Consider the following 22,385-nt stretch of genomic DNA (forward strand, 5'->3'; position numbering starts at 1 on the left):
TTTGCTTGAAGTGATTCCCTAATGCAGTAGCAAATTTATATCCCAATAAGTGAAGTGTATCAGTGCCTAAACTATGCTATCCACAGATAAAGGTTGAATAATAGATCATGGAATAAATGGGCTTCGTCCCTTGTCAGTGATGAATAGGGAAACTGAGTGCTGTGATGTGGTATAAATCCTGATCTTTATAATCGTTGTCTTTCTATTATGAGCTAGACATCTTTGAAGAGAATGTAATAATTCAAGCTTTTGGTAATGACTGAAAAACAGCAACATACTGTAATCAGTATCGAAGACATTATTTCAAAATTCTTTATTCCAACTTATTGTCAGCAATATATCAATACAGTTTATAAATGAATGCCTTACCTTAATTCCCATCTTTATTAAAAAATAAATATTGTTGATGCTAAATAGTATTTATGGTGGGATGTGTTGGATCTACTTAAAATTCTCACAGGGAATTAAATCTAAGTACAGGTACTGTAAAAGTAAAGGAGGGAAATCATCAAAAAAAAACTTAAAATATTCACATTTCATTAGATTTACCAGCTCTGCATTTTCACTTTAGAATACTATGAACCAGTAAACTGGCAACCAGTAGCAATTTGTTGCAGAGAACAATCAATAATCTTATTACTAATAACCATGCTGCAAATAGCAAGGCTTTAAATTTTATTTACTGGAAAATTAATGCATCACGTTGAGGACATTTAGTATGTGCAACATAGATGGTTGAAAATGTTTGAAGTTCATTCTTTTTTCTCTCTCTTCATGCCTTCAAATCCTTTTTCGTGTTTTTTTCTTTAAAAAAGCACTAGTTCTCAAATTCTCCTTTCTTCAGTTTTTTTTTGTCTCCGCTGCACATTTTCCGTGTTTACTTGAGAAATACAACTTCGAAGAAGTCAGTCAGAAGTTTACTAATATGTGCAGAGCCTTTGTAAGATCAGCAAAGAGATAAACAGGAATGGGTGAGTAGCACAAAGGGGTTCCAAACCTGCAGAGAGAATTAAAGATAGTTTGTACATTACTTAAAATATTTAGTGAATTCACTTTACAGTATATCCTGTGAAGTGCTTTGAGATGTCTCAATGGTGTGATAAGGCGCTGTGTCAAATGCAAGGATATTATTATTATTACTTGAAATTGAACAAAGTCATCATTGGCAATTGCCGACTGTTTTTGCAGACGATGAACAAACATGAGGTTTGGTGTTAAATTTATTGACCAGCCAATGATCTGTGCTGGAGAGATTGATGAATGTGTCAGAATAATGAAAGCCCTCAGTTACCTCCCCAGTAATAAAACCTGCACACATTAAAATTCACTTAACTCCTTGAGCTAAATTTGTTGAAAGCTGACCTTGTAGGAGATTGTGAAGTACTGACTTTCTCTGGAAGGAATAATGCAGCAGTTCGTTCGTGGGTGTTTTGGTCTGCTTTAACTTATAAAGAACCATTTTGGAAAAACGTCAAAACAAGCATTGAAAGGATTTTGACCTAAACCGGAATATATAAAAATTTGGAATAAGAAAAACCCATTGAGGTCACTTCTCACTTCTTCAATAGATTATGCATATTTGATTCAGTGCAGTCTCCACCTAACCCAGTTTACTTGCTGAGCAAAGACTTTGTGAACTTTATTCATGTTCCCAAAAGGTAAATCAAACAAAACAACAGACTAGCTATGTAATCTTACACCTTACAGCATCCGCCCCAGCGAGATCCCTTCAATCACAGGCAATTCCATGTTCCCAGCGTCATGGTCGTCAGATCATCTGATCAACTCTATCTACTTATATATAAGAGTTGTTACGGTCTGGAATGCACTGTCTGAAAGGGTGGTGGGAATAGATTCAATAACCACTTTCAAAAGGGATTTTGATAGGAACTTGAAAAGGAAAAAAATTGCAAGGCTATGGGGAGAAAACGGGGGAGTGGAACTGATTGAGTGGCTCTTACAAAGAGCTGGCACAGGCACGATGGGCTGAATGGCCTCTTTCTGTGCTGTAATATTCTATGATTCTTATGCATATAACCTGAAATCCATTCCTAGTCAGATAATCACCTAGTTTTCTTTAATGATTTGAGAAGCACAATATTACCTATTTTGGAATGAAGTCTTACACATATCTACAACTATGTAAGGAAAATATACAGTGTTTCTAATCTTAAACCTTGCTTGAGGCATGTTAATATTATGTGCATACCCTCAAGCTCTGTGCTCACGTCCTAAGTCATACAATCCACTTGCCTTTAGACTTATCTAATCCGCTCATTACTCCAGGTATCGAGGAATGTATTTCTGAGTTCAATTCTAGGCAGGGCGAAACCTTGGGCAAGTTTCCTTACTCCACACGCCTAATAATAATCCCTCAAAAAAAATAATAAATTGGTCATTTTCAATCTACGACTGTTTGTGGGACATTGCTGTGCGCAATTGGCTGCCGCGTTCGCCCACAAATATACAGTCAATTCACTTTACAGTATATTCTGTGAAGCGCTTTGAGACGTCTAAAAGACGTGAAAAGCACTATATCAAATGCATGGATTATTATTTTATTATTATTTCAATAGGTGGAAAGTTTGTTAGATTTAATTTTGTTTGATTCATTGACATATGCTGTATATTATGAGCAATTAACTGGTGAGACACAGTTAACAGAAATATATGCTACTGAATTGTTGATGGTTCATTACCTTTCTTTCATTTATCTGAAGGACCCATAAGTCATAAAACACCCCAGCGGCAATTGTGCATTGAAGGCTTTCTCACACACGAATGAACAATGGGAATGCAGTATCATTTGCTGTGAGATCCAGTGTACTTCATGGTCAAGCTGCTATAGGATTTACAATGGGTTGAGAAAGGTGGCATTTTTTTCACAGAAGAATACCATTAGGTTATTATTGCTTGCCCGAATGCTTGACCTTCTGGGGAGTTTGAAAATATCAAAATCCCCAGAGAAAAGAAAAATTAACTGAGTAATTAATTTTGCAGCAGAGTACAGCTGACGTGATTCTACAGTATGAAAGACTGTTTCAAGAAAACAGCTGATATGCAGTTTTAGGCTTTTGTTTTGTTAGCTGGGTAATTGGCTGTGTATTGTGGAGGAATCTAATTTGAATGAGCTGGGGCTAGCTTGCATCCTTTCCTGGTTAGCTGTGAAGTCATCAACTCCAGTGGTACGACATACAGGACAAGGCTTGCTGAGAATCCTTCCCCGTTTTATTAGTATATATGATACTTGTGTGAGATTATTTACTAAATATACTCTGCTGAAGTACTGATTTAATGGATTGGCACAGCCCTGGAAATCAGTGACTGTTTCCTCTAATCCCTCACATTGCAATCTGTTAATAACATTGATACAGTAAATCGTTGCAAAAATAAGAGAAATTACCCCCAGAATTTGACATAAGGATATTTTTGATTTAAACCTGAACCATCTCTTTTCCAGTAATCTACTTAACAATTTTATATAATTCTGGCAAACTCAAATTCAACCAACTGTACGTGCTTAAGATGATTTAAAAGTGTCACCAAAAGATCATTGCAATAAAATGGAAATACCGCTTAACCCTTAGGGAGCTGAAACACATCGTTTCAGGTTTCAAAACGCTTAGGTTCGTACAACATTTGCAAAAAATGTCATTTGTACATCTGAAGTCAATCCAATAATGCACATAACTCAAATTTACACTTAAGACTACAAGTATTTGGGGCTAGTCAAAAATCACGCAAATTAAGACCACGGTGGCAGAACTGAAGAGCAACACTGGCTTTCTGACAGGAATAAGGCACAGAAGTAGGTAAAATCGGTCATTCACTTTATGGATGTTGCTGGGTGGCAATTGACTGCTGTGTTTGCCTTCAAAATTACTGCACTTTACAGTAAATGCTGCGAAGCACTTAGAGACGTCCTCCTGACGTGAAAGACACTATATCAACGCAAGAATTATTATATGTGAAGAGTTACACGCTTCACGTGGTCGAGGTCTTTTCTGTATCAGAACGCAATTAAGGCTGTATTTACAGAATATAAATTCTCAGAAAGATTGTTTACAGCACAAAGGAAGACCTTTTGGTCACATTTGGTCCATCACATTGGTGCTGATCAGATGCTCCACTGGAGCTTTCTGCTATATTATCATTCCCCTCTTTCCCCAAACCATTTAATGCAGCATTATTTTCCTTCATTTAACCAATTCGCTTCTAAATGCTGCTATGGACTTTGTTCAGTTACCCACACAATGAACAGCATGGATCTGCCCGTAAGATGACATGAGGAAAACCATGTTAAGAAAGCAAATGGGTATTTTACCTTGTAATCAGTTGCCCAGACTGCCTGCTTATGATTTAATCAAATTGTATGCTAATAGCCTAAGATTAAAAAAGGTTCAAAAAATTACAGAGCTCAGATCTGTTCCCCTAATTCTGGGAATAGACATGAAGAAACTACACAGATGAAATAAAATTGTATTGAACTTTGGTAACTGAGCTCATTCCAACAAATCAGGTTCATACCATGAATTACAATAGTATCTTTCGTCCAGATGGATTTCTACTTCACAGCTCATTTATTTTTTCTATTTTGCTTTTATCCTCATCAAGGTGATGAAAGTTAGTGCTGGTGAATGGAGAACTTTTCCACCAAATATTAACATCAACCACTTTAAGGTTGGCTCGCGCAGGGCAGATAGAAATCCCTCACTACACTGTACCACCAACATACCCAACCTTATAAGAAGACTCTCTGTTGCTATTATCCACCGTTTCCCTTTCTCTGCGTGAGATTTCTAATTTAATATGCCAATTAGTGGCAAAGGTAAGGATCCAAATTTTGAATGGACTGCATAGCCTCATTTCACGTATGATCCTTACAATCAGAAAAAAAAGTCACTTTAATCCCAACAGTCTGGGTTGCATTTGAATCCAGACCATTTTGATAAGAGGACATGGGTTGTTGATAACCAACTGGGCTAGCCAAACCCCAAATCAAGTGACTGACGAAATCAACTTTGAAGGAAAAAGGTACTGATTTTGTTTCTGAGATGTAGCCCTGAAAGAGGAATAGAAATAGCCGAAATGTAAACAGGACACAATGCATTTCTGTTTAGGGTAGAATGTTTCCACGCTCAACAACAACAACAAGATTCCATTTATAAAGCGCCTTTCACGTCAGGAGGACGTCCCAAGGCGCTGCACAGTTGGGTCATGACCCGAGCAGGGGGGAAATGGTTAGGGTGAGGGGAGGGAAGGGAGGGAGCGAGGAGGGGGAAGAGGGTCGAGAGGGAGCTGAAGGCTCGGTCAAAGAGAAGATAGCTCATAGCACAGGTGAGGGAAATTCTGCTCACGACAACAACAACAGCAAAATTACATTTGTATAGTTCCATTCAGGTCGGGAGGACGTCCCAAGGCGCTGGACAGAGAGAGTTATGGACCCGAGCTGAGGGTCGGGGTGGGAGAGGGGAGGGCAGGGGGGCAGGCAGGGAGATCGAAAGCACGGTCGAAGAGGAGTGTCTTGAGGTGGGTCTTGAAGGTGGTGAGGGAGGGGATGAGGTAGAGGAACTGCGGGGTGGAGTTCCAGAAGGTGGGTGCAGAGCGGTGGAAGGCCCGCGCGCCGATAGTTGGGGAGAGCAAGGCGGAGGATGTGAAGCAGGCCAGAGCCCACTAAGTGGAGGGGTGCGAACAGGGTGGTAGGGGGTTAGGAGGTTGGAGAGGTAGGGAGGAGCAAGACTGTGGAGGGCTTTGAAGGTGAGGACCAGGATCTTGAACTGTATCCTCTGTGTGATGGGAAGCCAGTGGATTTGAGCAAGGATGGGGGAGATAGGATCGCGGAGCCTGCTGCGGGAGAGGACACGGGCTGCAGAGTTCTGGATGATTTGCAGCCTGTGGAGCGAGGAGTTGGGGAGACCATCAAGCATTGAGTTCGCATAGTCGAGCCGCGATGTAATGAAGGCATGAATGCGGGTTTCAGTGCCCTGTGGTGTTAGACAGTGTCGGAGCCGGTGACGTTGCGGAGGTGGGGGAAGGCAGAGCGGGTGATGGCGCAGATGTGGGGTAGAAAGGATAGTTGAGGGTCAACAAGACCCCAAGGTTCCGGACTGGCTTAGCAAAGTGAGTGTGCAACCATGGATGGTGATGCTGTCAGCGCCTGAGATGAGGAGGCGCTGACGGGAGCCAATCAGTAGAGCCTCGGACTTGTTGACGTTCAACTGAAGAAAGTTAGCTCTCATCCAGGACTTGATGTCTGACAGACAGTCTGTCAGCACAGCAGTGGTCCTGGAGTCAAGATTCATAACAATGCTTCTGCAACTATAAAGATTACCAATAAACTAAGCACATAAAAATAGCCAACATAAATAAAGACATCTTACTTGTGGTTCTATGAAATGCTAAGTACTGTATATTTCCATAGATAATCTCTTGTGGAGAAGACATGATGCAAACAACAATTTATTTCTGTATAATCAGAGTGAATCTTCAACGGCAAAAGGCTCTAACTATTGACTTGTTTACTATAATGCTTCGGAATTTTGACAAGGAAAACAGCATTGATTTAATGTTCATGAAGTATTCTTTAATTTCTTATAAACATTCTGCCTTTGCTCTGTTCTCCTGGGAGGACATTATTGAATTATAGGCTCCCTTATTTCTGTCCTAAATAATTTATGTTTCAAGGCATTGAAACAGATATCTGCTGGTTGAACCTATATTTCCTGTTCTGCTCAGGATTTAGTGCTTTGTGTTCTTACATTGCATATCTCCTTTATTTAAAATAATAGTGGAATTATAATATAATGAAAAAACACTGAGCTCTGCAATTAATGAATTAGTCAATATGGAAGTCCGATATGCACACAAAGGGAATGTTGTTGTGAAAACAATCTGGATACCTTGTTATCTCTCCAGCAATGTATAATATGTGTTTGCACTCTGAGTGGAGTCTGAGTGGAGATGAAACCATAATCCATGTGATAAGGCTTAAAGTAAAATAGTCCGTATTACTATTAAACATAGAAACTTTGAAAGACATTGCCCAAAGCAGCACTAAGCCATACAGACCAGGGACTTTAATACCTGGAGTAGTTTACAGTCAAGCAGCACTTTAGAATTATAACATGCATTGCCTCCAAGCTTACTAAATTAGTATTGATCAAAGAAAAAAAAAACAGAATCATTATCATTGGAGTGAAGAGCTGTTGTTTTCAACAAGATATGACATTCATCTGCAATGAATGAATCTTGTATATACACTGACATCAGCAGACAGCACAGAATTTAAGATGAATTAAACCTGGTCACATGCATGGCGTGGTGACATTTAAGAAAACATTCTTGAATACTTGGCTCAAAATAACTACTTTCATTTGCACAATCGTCAGCTGAATCTACATTTTTTCATTAGAATAAAAATACTCTAATTTTGTAGGTAAATGAGGATTTTATTTAAACTTAAATTTGTATTTAAATTGGAGAGAGTGCAACATAGTTGGGCTAGGATGATACCAGGGATGAGTCGATGCAGCTGTCAAGAAAGATTGGACAAGTTAGAGCTTTTCTCTCCGGAACAGAGACGATTGAGAGGGGACCTGATAGAGGGTCTTAAAATTAAATTAAAGGATGCAATAAGACTAAATTAATATGCTATTCCACTTCTTGGTGAATCCAAAACAAGTGGGCATAAACCGAAGAAAACCAGTAGCAAATCTAAAAGGGAATTGAGGAGGAATGTCTTTATGCCAGAATGTGGTGAGAATGTGGAAATTATTGCCAGAAGCTGTGATTGAAGCAGAAAAGTTTAATCATATTTAAGAGGAAATGTTACACAGACCCGTGGGGTGTATAAACACCAACACGGACTGGTCGGGCTGAGTGGCCTGTTTCCATGCTGTGTAATTCCTTGCAATTGAGGGAAGGGAGCAGAGGGGTAAGAGAGAAGGGATTAGAAGGTGTGGATGCTCATGTGGTACATAAACATCGGTGCTGTAGTATTCAATATCGTTGCATATTTAATGGGGCAGGTTTTACAGCAAGCTTAGTGTTACATCTACTGCACGCGGACAGAGAGAGAATCGTGCAAAGCACAACATAATTGAGTGCTGGATGTCCGCTGTTCCGGAACTCAACTTATTAGTGATCGCACCATAACTATGAGAAAGCAAATAACTGTGCAGTTGCTAGAGATGATATTTTTTCAAATTCAAATGCTGTTCTTAGAATGACTTGAGGTTCCCGGCATGTGAAAGTACAGCATCAATGTAGTGGGATCAATATTAGAAAGAAATGGGATATGCAACAAAAAAAAGCTAATTTTTAAAAAACTATATATTTTTCCTACTTTCATACCCTGTTCTTTCTCAGCTTGTTTTGACACCTGAAGTTACGAGAAGAGGGTAAGTGTTTCTTTCTCATGAACAGCTCTAAATTCCTCCCATCAACAGCAGGTACAGAGACCTTACATGCATGATTTGCACCTTCAATTCTCCACCACCATTACCCACCCATCACTGACCACTCCTCCCCTACGCTAGGAAACTGCTCTGTTCTTCCTTGAGTACCTCAACCTCATGAATAAGGCTCAAACTGGGAACTGAACAAGTACAACTTAATTATGTGCCTCCTCCATCACTCTATCCTGCTGGCATTGAGCAACACCTAACAATCAGTATCTCTGCACTGCCAGGAAAATAAGCAGGCTCTTAAAGCTTCTGAGAATGTTCACTCTCAAAGGATTAATCTCTACACGGCCAACTTGAAAAAGACTTATCGCTAGCTACTCAATTACCATGTGCCATTTTCCCCGCATTTTTTTCTGCCAAAATGCGTTATTTTCAGCCAATAACAGTTACTTCAAAACCTATAACAAGCTATCAGAATGAAAGGCTTTTTCTTAATTGCTTCTCTGCAAAGTAACAGAATTTATCTGACACAAACTCTCCTCGCAGATAGACTGTTCAGCTTAAAAGTACTGAAGGCGCAACAGACAGATGGCGAATATCCGAAATGATTTCTTTATGTCTGTGTTCGCAAAGGAAACCGTGGACTGACTTCCCAAATGCAGAGGCAGGAATTTTGAACAAAAGACATATTAAATAAAAATAATCCTTGCATTTGATTTAGCGCCTTATCACGTCTTCGAGACGTTTCAAAGCGCTTCACAGAATATACTGTAAAGTGAATTGACTGTGTGTTTTGTAGGTGAGTCAATGTTAAGAGACATATTAACAGTGAGAGAACCACAGATGAAAAGGTGACAGGTGGCCTAAAATAGGTTCACACACCCTCACCCCTATAAATCGAGACATCTCGAAGACATGATAAAGTGTTATATCAAATGCAAGAATTATTATTATTATATCCAAAAGAGCTCATTTCATTATGAAAATCTCTCTTTGCCACTTTAAGATAGATGGAGCACATTAAAGCTCCATCTTAAATGCAAGTTAGCGGGTTTGGGCTACAGCATACACTGTCGATGCAGATATGAATTCAGTTGCTCATACAGCAATGCAACCTTACAGTATACCCAACCATCTATTTCAATATCAACGCTATAAAATTAGAATTAATGTTCGTTGGATTCAATGATGTTGTTTAAACGGAAATCAAGTCAAAGCCGACTGGTAATTGTAGAGGAGCACTGACTGAACTGCTATTAAAATCAGATGGTGAAAGCCATAACAAAGTGATTTAACAGTCAGCATCAGTCTGAATGCAGTCCCACATTGCAGCTTTCTTTTAGTGATTTATGATCTTTCCTGGAGCCGGTGACTAACTGGCGATGGTGGGAGTGATAGAAACCAGGCTCTTTAAGTTGCCGAGTGGACAGGTCTGCTTCAGTATTGCAAACATCAGGACTTACTTTACATACACCGAGGGAATGTCAATAACTGGAGCTGTCTGCACTGCACAAGACAAGCTAAGGAGATTGTATCTGGAGTGCAGAAATCACTATCATATGACTTGTAGGGCACTACAATGCCATGCGTTAACTGGTAAGTAGTAAGAGGTAACTGTTGTTTTCAGCTCAATGTACGAGGGTAAGAGTGGGCAGGGGTTCAAGATTAAGTACATAAATAGGTTCTATCCCTGGATTCAGATGCGAAACAAAATGTCTCGATTTGACTGCAAGGGAAAGACTCGATTTAGTGATCTGAAGAAGGGTCACATTGAGCCATTTTTCTCATTCAGAAGCTGGTCAAACTGCCGCAACAATAGAAGAGAATTTCACTGAACTACGGCAACTGAATTAGTTGCAAATTCACTCAGTAAGTTTTTGCTCGATTAAAAATCCCCGCCCCAGCCCTCCACATTAGGGCGTTATCATGCGCCACAGTGAATTTTGTATTCTGCATTCATTTCACTTCAGGTTCTGTGAGATTCAGAACTTCTCAGTCAACTGAGTTCCTGCCCCAGACTCCAGGCCCACCAATGATGCTACAGTCAATTCCATTCAACCACGACAATCAGATTCACCTCAGTAGGGGCTGTGTCCAAAAGAGCTCATTTCATTGTGAAAATCTCTCGTTGCCACCTTCAGATAGATGGAGCACATTAAATGCTAGTTATGCCATGTCAGCATATCAAAACTGTACTTCTGTACAAATCCCTAGAAATATATCAAGGCTCCGTATTCTGAACAGGCAGCGTGACTAGTCATAAAACCTAAGCTGAGCTCACAAGTAGTTTGCATATATTTTGAGGTGTTTTGACACAACATTAAATGCAAGGATTTATTATTTTCTTATTTTTTATATGAGACCCAGCAGGGCAAAATGTTGGGCAAGCTTCCTTACTCCACACACCTCTGTTTACCTAGCAGTAAGTAGGAACCCAGTTGTTAGTCGATTGGCGGATTGCTTTTCTGGAGGTATAATAATTTCTTCATAATAATAATAAATTGGTCACTCAATCCACCACTGTTTGTGAGACATTGCTGTGTGCAATTGGCTGCCATGTTTCACCCACAAAATACAGTAAATAAATTTTACAGTATATTCTGTGAAGCACTTTGAGAGACTTCGAAGACATGATAAGGCGCTATGTTAAATGCAAGATTATTATTATTATGTTAGTGAGTGCATTGAACAAGATGATGAATTACTGTAAATCTAGATTCTAAGGATTTGGAGAGAGACTCAGTCAGTAATTCTGGTAGCCAGATATGGAACATAATGGCCATCATACAAAATAGAAACATCTTCCCTATCATTACTAGGAACAAGTTGTAGGTAAACCTACTCCATCAGGAATTCACCAAACTCAGTACTTAACTCTCTTTTAGTATTCCAAGTAGGGATCGAATGCCCTTGGAAGCGATTACATTTGCAATGTGACAACAGAGAAAATTTCTCTTAGATTGCTCTGGCTGTGCAAATAGTACAACACTGCATAAAACTGTAACAAAATATAATCGAAAAGCCCACTGGTCCTCTTTCAAACGTGCGTTGCTCTTTGTAGGAAAGCCAAAGTGATGGCATACTCTCATTCCTGCTATGCTACTCAGTTGTTTCCTGTTGCGATATTCTCTCCCTTACAGCAAGATTAGTTTCTACAAAAGATCATATTCACAGCAACTTTACCATAACTCCACATTCCACTGGAGTTATGCTAAATTATAAGGTTAAGCCATTGCAAGGGAGCTGCTGCCTGTTAGCCTCACGCATACTGAAAAGGAAAATACATAGCCGTCTAACTATCTCATTACTAGATGTGATTGTGTCACAGTTGTCTTGAGCTAAGCTGACATGTGCTATTGCAACTGGTAATGCACATTCCAAGCGGTTTGCAAATCTATCCATATTTTCATGTTGTTTGTTCCTGTGCTTTCTCCTTTCTCGTGTCCACACTCCTTCTGGAGTGTTGAGCGCTCTCTCCTCGAGGCACCATCAACACGACTCCGCCACCTCTGTCAAGGGACATCCTTGAGTGCTGTGGGAAGTGCTACATCCCACACATGTCCTAGCCAAGCCACAAAAGCTCATTTACTTGCAAAAACCCTGAATCCAAATGTTTCATATTTGCATTCAATCTCAAGTCTCCCATGTATGAGACTCCAAAGCTGCCTCATCTGAATGGAAGAAAAGAGAATAAACCAGGCTATTTAACCCGAGTGAAATCACTGAGGTAACCAAGGGGACACCTGAGTTCCAGCCATTACAGTCAAACACTATGGGACAACACATTGAGGTATTCCAAATAAATTCAAACCAGGCTGTGGGCACACCTAGAGTATTAGTCTCAGTGTATTTCAACAAGAAGTATTCCCTCCTTCTGCTCCCTGAGGCTACTTTGGCTACTTCCTCTCTCAGTGTGACTGGTTTCTGAGGCTTCTGATTATAGTCCCCACTCCATCTTTTCCTGTCATACTATCAAAATGCTGACAACAGAAAATCACCCAGACCCAGCACTACTTGAATGGTCTCAAAACCCATAACAAAACGAGAGAGAGCAACGCTAACTTCAACAACAACAACAACAACAACAAGAAGCACTTATATAGCGCCCTCCATGCAGGGTAGTGTCTCAGAGCGCTTTAACTTCACGTGGTGTCCAGGGAATGGCTTACACAGTCAGTAGCAACTCCTTATCCACAAGAACTTTATTCACATCACCTAACCAAGGTAACTTCTGCAATGGGTGCAATCTTGACAACATGACAGAAGTTATTAGATATCAATATGCCATTTACACTAAAATAGGTTGACTTCCTCCCATTCAGCCAACCAAATTGTCTGATCAGCCACAGTGTTCAGTGGATGTTTCAGGGCTGATTCTGACTACTATCTATTTAAGTGCAAGCATTCTAATAGTCTAGATTTATTCCTCAAAAAATAATTTATCATTGGGTATCTTTACATTCTCCTGTTCATCCTTGTTTTCAACTGCATTTAATATAAAAATAATAGTCATTATGTTTGATATATGCCTAAAATGTTGAAGTATTTCACAGGTAATTGTTGTAAAGCGAAGCATACTATGTAGGTGAATGCAACAGTCAATTTGCGCGCAGCAATATCCCAGAACAGCCATGAAGTGAATGGCCAATTTAATCTGGGGATTGTTGGCCAGGAGAACAATTACTGAGAGAAACTCCTTTCTCTTTTCAGATGGTGTCGAGGGACCTCTAACATTCCAGCTGAACAAGCAGATGGGACGTTGGTTTAATGTTCAACTGAAGGACGGCATATCCAGTAATGCAGCACAACTCACCATGACCTTGTGAGTATCAGTGTAGAGAGTGAGCTGTAAGTCTAAACATGGGGCTTGAACCAACAACCTTCTGACACAGAGCTGTGAGTGCTTCCAGCTAAGCCAAGATAATATCTGGGTCCCTTCAGGTTTTGACTTCCTCCTTGACTGCCTACATCCACATCCTGTCAATTAATTTCACCATGCAACAGAACCTAGCAAACTACACTTGATTCCACGTACAATTCAAATCACTGGATGGCTTGATCTGATCCTGTTACCTGTAGCTTGATTTCAAAACAGGGTTGCTTGCTCTAGCAAAGATTTCTAAAATTGTTCATGTTCCCTGAAAACACTTGAATGTTGGGGCGTACCCAACTTTTGACCTTACTTTGAGTCCTGTAGAGTGGAGTCCTGTAGCTCAGTGGTTAGAGCACTCGCTTTGCAAGCGAGAGACCTGAGTTCAATTCCAGGCAGAGGGCGAAACCTCGGGCAAGTTTCCTTACTCCACACAGAGCCTAATAATAATCCCTCCAAAACCAAAAACAATAATAAATTGGTCATTTTCAATCTACGACCGTTTGTGGGACATTGCTGTGCGCAATTGGCTGCCGCGTTCGCCAACAAATATACAGTCAATTCACTTTACAGTGTGTTCTGTGAAGCGCTTTGGGACGTCCTCCCGACGTGAAAAGCGCTATATCAAATGCAATGATTTTTATTATTATTACTTTGCTACTTGCCAGCTGAAACTCAATTCCAACTACCCCTGAGAAACTCAAACAAAGGTAATGCAGTTAAATAATCTCTGCATTCAACTTTTAAACTGTCTCCATTTCATATCAATCTGAAATTGAACTGAAATGCAAATGGTGTAAACTTGCTATGGCTGCAGCACAGAAAGTAAATAGTTTATTATGGCTGGACTGTTGAATATGATGTTTGTGAAACGACCAGCCGACATAGTAAATAACTTCTGTTTGTAAATAATTTGCAAATACTATATTGTACAAATAGTAGTTATTTACTGTGTCAGCTTGTTTTTCTGATGTAAGTAACAAACAATAGTAAATACATATTATTCCAGCTTCACCTGCAAGAAGCCTGCGTGTAATTACTAATATTAAATACTGCAAACAATCATAATAATAATCCCTGCATCTGATACATGGAGGACGTATCAAAGTACTTCAAAGGTAAAGTGTAGTGACTGTAACATGCTGTAAGCCAACAAGATACTGCGAAGAAGCACAACACTGAAAAATAATAATCCTTGCATTTGATGTAGCGCCTTATCACGTCATTGAGACATCTCAGAGCGCTTCACGGAATACATTGTAAAGTAGATTGACTGTGGATTTTGTGGGCGAAACTAAAATGCTGATTTCTTTTTCAACACGATCACTTAAAGAAAAAAAAACAGTGACATCTAAGGCGTGCTTCAAAAAAAAATCAACATAAGGCGGGAAGCAGCCTGCACTTCGAATCCTCTCAAGTTATGCTCGGATACTGAGGGGGTCATTTCAGGAATTCGGCACAGAGTGGGCGCGCAGATCACAACCCGGCCGTGCAAAAAAGAAAAACGTTCTCCGCCACCCAAAAAATAACGGAAAATGCAAAAAGCAGGAACATAACCGTAAACCAGGGCGGGTTTAGCTGTGAATTCAGTTGGGAGAGTTACAGTCATCTGTGCGGAACATGGTGTAAAGGTGGCCCACCTGTGGGGGTGCGTGTGGGGGTATGTGTGGGGGGTGTGTCTGCGTGGGGGGGGGGGGGGGGGTATGTGGGGGTGTTGTGCGTGGGGGGGGGGTGTGGGGGTGTGTGTGTGGGGGTGGGGGTGTGTGTGTGTGTGGGTGTGTGTGGGGGTGTGTGTGGGGGTGTGTGTGGGGGTGTGTGTGGGGGGTGTGTGGGGGGTGTGTGTGGGGGTGTGTGTGGGGGGGGGTATGTGTGTGTGTGTGGGGGGGGGGGGGGTGCGTGGGGGGGTGTGTGTGGGTGTGTGGGGTGTGTGTGTGGGGGTGTGTGTGGGGGGTGTGGGGGTGTATGTGTGTGGGTGTGTGGGGGGGTGTGTGTGCGTGGGGGGGGGGTGGGGGTATGTGTGTGGGGGTGGGGAGGTGTGTGGGGGGTGTGCGTGGGGGTGTGGGGGGGGGTGGGGGGGGTGTGGGGGGGTGTGGGGGGTGTGTGGGGGTGTGTGTGGGGGTGTGTGGGGGTGTGTGTGGGGGTGTGTGTGTGGGGGTGTGTGTGTGGGGGGGTATGTGTGTGTGTGGGGGTGTGTGTGGGGGTGTGTGTGGGGGTGTGTGTGGGTGTGTGTGTGGGGGTGTGTGGGGGTGTGTGGGGGGGTGTGTGTGTGTGTGGGGGGTGTGTGGGTGTGTGTGTGTGTGTGGGGGAATACATGGAATTCTCAGTTTGGTTTGGATGGATACTCGCCTGGTGATGGGTTTCTGCAATGTGTCAAAACCCCCCACCCACTCAAACCCCCCCCCCCTCCCCCACCCACTGAAACCCCACCCAACCCCCACCCACTCAAACCCACCCAACCCCCACCCACTCAAACCCCCCCCCTCCCCCACCCACTCAAACCCCACCCAACCCCCACCCACTCAAACCCCACCCACTCAAACCCACCCAACCCCCACCCACTCAAACCCACCCACTCAAACCCCACCCAACCCCCACCCACTCAAACCCCACCCAACCCCCACCCACTCAAACCTCACCCAACCCCCACCCACTCAACCCCCCCCCCCCTCCCCCCCCCACCAGCTGGAGGTGCCCGCGGGGGTCTTATCTTTCCTGCTCCGCCGCCGCCGCCACCGCCGCCGCCGCTCTCGGGTGAGGTTCCACGCGATGGCGCTGTGGCCCCACTTACCGGAGCTGTGCTGTCCGATGATGGCCGCGTTGCCCGGGGCCGGAGAGGCCGAGGCCGAGGCCGAGGCGGGCGAGTGGGGTGGGGGGGAGGAGGAGGAGGAGGCGGTGGCGATGGCGGAGGCGGTGGAGGAGGAGGAGCCGCTCTCTGCAGCAGCTTCGGGCTCGGGTGCCGGTCCCCGCTTGTCGGAGTCGGGCGCTGGGGTGGAGGCGCCGCCGCCGCCGCCGCCGCTCCTGCGGGGCCCGTGGCTCTGGATGTGGGACACGGCCTCGGCCGCCTGCACGTCGGGCCGGTGTCGGGCCGTGACCCGCAGCCGGGCCTGGGCCTTGTGCTCCTGGGTTTGGTGGTCGATGAAGTCGGTGACGCGGCACTCGTACACCCCCTGGTCGGCGCTCTTCACCCCGGAGATGCGCAGCTTGTGGGAGATGTCGTTGCCCAACACGCGGACCGTCTGCGGGTCAGCGCGGGGGGGGGGGAGAGGGGGAGAGGGATGGAGAAGAGGAGAGGGATGGAGAGGGGGAGAGGGATGGAGAGGGGGAGAGGAAGAGAGGGATGGAGAAGAGGAGAGGGATGGAGAGGGGGAGAGGGATGGAAAAGAGGAGAGGGGGGGAGAGGAGGAGAGGGATGGAGAGGGGGAGAGGGATGGAAAAGAGGAGAGGGGGGGAGAGGAGGAGAGGGATGGAGAGGGGGAGAGGGATGGAAAAGAGGAGAGGGATGGAGAGGGGGAGAGGAAGAGAGGGATGGAGAAGAGGAGAGGGAGGGAGAGGAGGAGAGGGATGGAGAGGGGGAGAGGAAGAGGGGGATGGAGAGGGGGAGAGGGATGGAGAAGAGGAGAGGGATGGAGAGGGAGGGAGAGGAGGAGAGGGATGGAGAAGACCGGAGAGGGATGGAGAGGGAGGGAGAGGAGGAGAGGGATGGAGAGGGGGAGAGGAAGAGGGGGATAGGGATGGAGAAGAGGAGAAGGATGGAGAGGGGGAGAGGAAGAGAGGGATGGAGAAGAGGAGAGGGATGGAGAGGGGGAGAGGAAGAGAGGGATGGAGAAGAGGAGAGGGATGGAGAGGGGGAGAAGAAGAGAGGGATGGAGAGGGGGAGAGGGATGGAGAAGAGGAGAGGGATGGAGAAGAGGAGAGGGATGGAGAGGGGGAGAGGAAGAGGGATGGAGAGGGATGGAGAGGGGGAGAGGAAGAGGGATGGAGAGGGGGAGAGGGACGGAGAGGGGGAGAGGAAGAGGGATGGAGAGGGGGAGAGGGATGGAGAAGAGGAGAGGGATGGAGAGGGGGAGAGGAAGAGAGGGATGGAGAGAGAGGGAAGGGAGAGAGAGAGAGAGAGAGAAGGCGATCAGAACCACATCAGTAGCTTCACCGAGACTAGTGAGTGAGACTCGGCAACTAACAACAAGTAACCAACTAACTAACTGACTAACTGACAGGCAGCAACTCACCTGCACCGCATTGCACTGCACTGCACTGTACCTCCCAACTCCTCCCTCCACACTTCACTTCACTTCACTTTACCCGCAAACACGAGGCTCCCGGTAACGCTCAAACCATCAAATAAAATGCTGCAACAACATCGGTTGGATGTCGGTGAGAAGCCAATGTAATGTATCCACCAGAACAAGTGACTGGATTTAAACCCGTCGAGTGCGGGACTGTGGGGCGATCACGATACAGGAAGGCAATACTGGTCGCAGGTTATTGCATGTTATCCTTTTTTTCCCCACTAACCTGCCGCCGGGAACAGTTACAACGACTAATTCCCCACATCATTATTGTTGGATTCAGAACAAAAAAATCGCCTTAAAACTGATTCGCAACTACAAAAGGAGAGGGAGAGAGAGAGAGAGAGAGAGTACGTGTAAGTGACTTACGCTGATTTTGGTGGCATCCTTGTCAAATGATACCTGAAACGTATAAAAAACACAGAGAGAGAGAGAATTCAACCCATCAAACCGAGAGTGAAATATCAAACAGATGCTACTGGACCAGAAGGGAAAGGTTATAGGAAATGAGAGTAGAGCTGTACTGTTCTCATCCTCTTCCCCCCCCCCCCCACCCCCACAGCCCGATCTGGTCCAGATCGCGACCTAACATATTGGTTGTATTGATGGTTTTATTTAAGTCGCTTAACCCGCGTCTCGGGTTAAAAGTGGCCCAAACCAACGCCAGCAAAATCAGTTGAAGCTGGAAAGTTGCTCACCCGGTGTAAAGTCATCAAATAAATAGCATTACAGGCGATATTTTATTCATACGCCCGTTATAATGTGATAAGGGGTATTATTTGCTGTGGACGAATGATTGGATCCGAGACTGTATTAAGGCGTAGTTGCTTTAGATGTGCACCTCCTGACTTGTCCTTTAGCCCCATATCCCTCTTATTCCAGATCTTTGCACAGAGGCTGGTGTTTATCGCTGCGAGAGAGAGAGAGAGAGAGAGAGGGGCTTTACAATCCAACGTGGACCCTAATTCCAGGGACCTGATGGGTCTTTGGTGTGGATTAATCTCCTGGGAGCCTGTCTTTGGCCAGGAAGGAGACTGTCGGGATGACTGACTGCAGGTCATAGGATTGAGAGTGGAATATAAAAAAAAACCCTCTCCACTCCAGAGATGACTCTTTGCTCCAGTTGCCGACCATTGCCCTCCTCAGCCGCATCTTCCGTCGGGAAAGGAAGGCTTGAGAGATCCTACATCAAAAGACCTCGGCTTTTTGAATGCGGCTTCTTGTCTTTTTTCCCTTTTGACAATTCACACATACATCTTCAATGCAATGATTTGTAAATCCTCACCGGCAGCTCTGACCGTTTTTGCCCACTGCCCAATGGACGCTACTCGCTTTGACACTTTGCGTTTGGGAAGATTTGCATCCTCGATCCACCCCTTGATTTAATCCTGGGATTAACCCGAGAGGACTCATTTTTCGGAGCGATAACCTCTTCCCTTCCCTCCCTCCCTCCCTCTCGTGTATGTGTGTCAATCTCCAAGCTTCAAATATTGCCCTTTCCTGCAAAGCTGTGGGGTTGATTCTCAACCCCTGACATTGGGCACTGACTCCCAGACCTGTTGTCCTGACTGAGCTCAGAGATTGACTGACCTCATTGCTGTGGTACTCCCTCTCCCCACTGTAAATCAGCAGTGGCTTTTAACCTGACTCTTTGGGTCTTATTTACGCACAGTCACCTCACCCCCCAGATATATCGTTCTAAATCTAGATTTTAGTGCTTTTATTTTTCTCCCAAGATTTCTCTCTCTCTCTCTCGATCTAGAAATACGTTGCAGATCGTCTCATTGGAAACTCACGATCCGATAATTAACTCATCATCATTTCCGTTCGCAAGAGATGGATCGCCTGTTGTGGACCTGTGAGGTCGCATTAGTTTCAACGCCAACGAGTCTTCTCCATCGCCCTTAACCTTAACCCACTCTCGAACCTTCTCCCTCTCTATCTCTTAAGGTTTTCCTACACGAAAGAGCCACACCAAAGCTTCGTGCTCGCTCTCTGGCTTGAGTCAGTGGGATGAATGTGCCTGTGTCTAAGTTGTTATTTGATTCCTAATACATATCCCCACCTTAAAGCCGAATATTTGCTTATTGTTGTGATGATGATGATGTCGGTTGGCTGGAATATATTTGCTTAGCGTTGCTTATTGGAGTAAGGCACCAGGTTTCCCCTCAACCCACGTAGGACTCCCCAACTTTTTTTTTGGTACCAATAATCCACGCTCCAGATTTTGCTGACATTGAAGTGGGTTCCTCCCACCCTATATATATACTTATTTGATTTGAATTACCCTCCACCCCCTCCACTCTCCCCCCCACCCCCCACCCTCTCCTACCCTCAGACACTCTTGCCCCACCACTACCCTCCTTACCCTGGTTCTGCTGCCCTGGGTGTTGAGTGCCACCTCATGCCCCCGCTCCCTTGACGTCTCTTTCAGATACCACCATTGGATCTCCAGGGAGTAGGAGGTGGTGCCGCTGGCACGGAAAGCGCAGGACATCTCAATATCATCCCCTTCTTTAGCAGTCACATCGTGAGGCACCTCGATAAATTTTGCTGAGGGGGTGTAAGTGATGGCGATGGAGGGTTGGGGGTGGTGGTGGTGGTGGGGAGAGGGTGGGGGGAGACAATAGTTAAAGCCACGGTTAACAACAACAACAATAACCACAGCAATCGCCCGACAAGATGAATCTTTCCAATGTAAATCTGGTTTGAATCCAGTCCTGGTCAGGGCTTCTGGTATGTAAACAGTCACCTACAACAAACGGGAACATTGTGTTTCATCTCCAGAGCAGAGAAGCTCCCGTTCACAGCTTATGTTTTTTATTTGATGTTAAATCTGGACACAACCACAACCAGTTACATAATCATCACTGCTTTGGCAAATTTATATATATATATATGTGTGCAAAGTAGCCAGGGAGGAAAGTATCCAGATATCTAATATAATTTGCAAAGATAGCTACCACCCCACAACCCCCCACCCCCCTCCACACACAATAGTAATATTAATAAAAAATCAGATGGATGAACAGAAAAAATGCAGTCACTGTTTGGAACGAGTTGGAAGACTGGATTCACATTTTTTAACTCATAAACTGGGCAATCTACGTCTAAAAACAAGGCACTCTCTTTTTTTTCATTTATTTCACCCGCCAAAAGCCACTCTGTGAAGTGTAGAGCAACGAGTTTATATTCGGAGAGTTTTAACATCAAACCTTGGTCAGTGTGAGGTGCAGATGGCAGTCGGGGCTGAATGTTAACAACTCGTGTAAAACGCTCAGTCACTGTTCGCCACTGTCCACAACTAATCAGTCATTTATTCCATTGACTCTAATCGTCGCCGCAGCGTTGGCTCTTTCTTTTCTTTCTTTGCAAAATTTTTGCAATTTGATGCAATTTGATCTCCCCCACTCCCCACCACCTCCACACCCCCCCCAATAAAAAGCCAACCCAGACCCCCTTCAGAGAGTTACCAAAAAAAAGCAAAACAATCGCAAAAGCCATTCCAAAAAGAAAAAAAAAACCACCACCACTTACCGTTGACATAGAGCAAAAGCGGCGCGTTTAACACCAAGTAATAGAGGACACTGTAGACCCCGCGATTTTCCATTTCATAAAGAGGAGAACAAACAGCGGGTTGGGGTGTGTATCATATAGCGAATCGCTGCAATCCCATCCCAGACAGCAACGCCAGCCTAGAACATCGCTCTCCCAAGGTTACAAGTGGCCGCACACAACACACAGCACAGTACACACACACACACACAGCACAGTACACACACACACACACACAACACACACAACACACAGTACACACCCACACAGTACACACACACACACACACAACACAGTCTGTGATTCAAAAGGAACAAGGCGACTTGCTTTTCTTTCTCTCTCTCTCTCCCTCTCTCTTTGGCTAGAACTTGGTCAGATCTCTCTCTCCCTCTCCCTCCCTCTCCCTCTCTCTCTCTATATATATTTATTTCTTCTTCTCCACACTCCAGTCTGTCAAACAAACAGAGAGACTCTGTTATGTTGGGTTCCTTTTTTTTGCTCTCGAAAGACGCTGCGTAAAAGGTTCACAGCCGCGTTTCGCTCGAATTCGTGTTCGAAAAAGTGCGAACCATCGCTTAATTGAGATGAATCCCCCTCTCCCCACCCCACCCCACCCTCCAACACCCCCCTCACCCCACACCCCTCCCCCAGACTTTTAAGAGGTTGGTGACCGTGGACGAGTAACGAGACCAAAGGAACGAGGGTCGCCCAATGCAAACATTCCCAGCCACCAAACAAAAATAATAATAAATAGATTAATAATAATAATAATAATAAATAAGTAAATAAATAAAAAACACCAACCAGTCTCTGATCCCGGGGATTAGATCTAAAACTTGGGAGAGACACACAAAAAAAAGTGTTCCGTGTTCCTACAACGAGAGGTGGGGGGAAAAAACACACACAGATACACACACACACACACACACACACAGAGACACAAAAAAGCTCTTTATCTGCACAAGGCGCGCATTCAGCACCAACTCACACCAAACACTACTGGGCAAAGCGATTCCAGCCAACAGCAGCAGGGAGGGAGGGAGGGAGGGAAGAGGAAGAGAGAGAGGAGAGAGAGAGAAATGGAGGCAATAAAACACACACACACACACACACAGCCCAAACTCCCACATCAACACCCACCGCTGAACCTATCCTGGGGAGGGGGTGGGGGGGGGGGGGGGGCATTGGCCAAAGCTGACGTCTCACGTTATAGGATGGAGCAGCGAGAGAGAGAAAGAGAGGGGGAGGGAGAGAGGGAGGGAGGGAGAG

At 44.5% G+C, this 22,385-nt stretch overlaps 1 protein-coding gene across 1 annotated transcript; it reads right to left on the minus strand.

Annotated features, from left to right (window-relative positions):
• Positions 1 to 276: 276 nt before the first annotated feature.
• Positions 277 to 21,343, minus strand: vstm2b (V-set and transmembrane domain containing 2B). The gene is made up of 5 exons (XM_042340300.1): positions 21,099 to 21,343; positions 19,930 to 20,114; positions 17,931 to 17,963; positions 16,064 to 16,511; positions 277 to 997 (listed from the first exon to the last, which is right to left on the minus strand). The coding sequence occupies exons 1-5, from the start codon at positions 21,169 to 21,171 to the stop codon at positions 921 to 923; spliced, it is 816 nt and encodes a 271-aa protein (XP_042196234.1). The 5' UTR covers positions 21,172 to 21,343; the 3' UTR covers positions 277 to 920.
• Between the last annotated feature and the right edge of the window lie 1,042 nt (positions 21,344 to 22,385).

The sequence above is a fragment of the Callorhinchus milii genome, unplaced genomic scaffold, assembly GCF_018977255.1.
Source record: "Callorhinchus milii isolate IMCB2004 unplaced genomic scaffold, IMCB_Cmil_1.0 Scaffold14, whole genome shotgun sequence".
Classification (NCBI taxonomy): Eukaryota; Metazoa; Chordata; class Chondrichthyes; order Chimaeriformes; family Callorhinchidae; genus Callorhinchus; species Callorhinchus milii.

Coding starts and splice junctions, on each gene's coding strand:
- vstm2b (XM_042340300.1), bottom strand. CDS start 21,171: ATGGAAAATCGCGGGGTCTACAGTGTCCTCTATTACTTGGTGTTAAAC. Junction 20,115..21,098: donor GCTTTTGCTCTATGTCAACG/GTAAGTGGTGGT, acceptor ACACCCCCTCAG/CAAAATTTATCGAGGTGCCT. Junction 16,512..17,930: donor AGGATGCCACCAAAATCAGC/GTAAGTCACTTA, acceptor GCTGACCCGCAG/ACGGTCCGCGTGTTGGGCAA.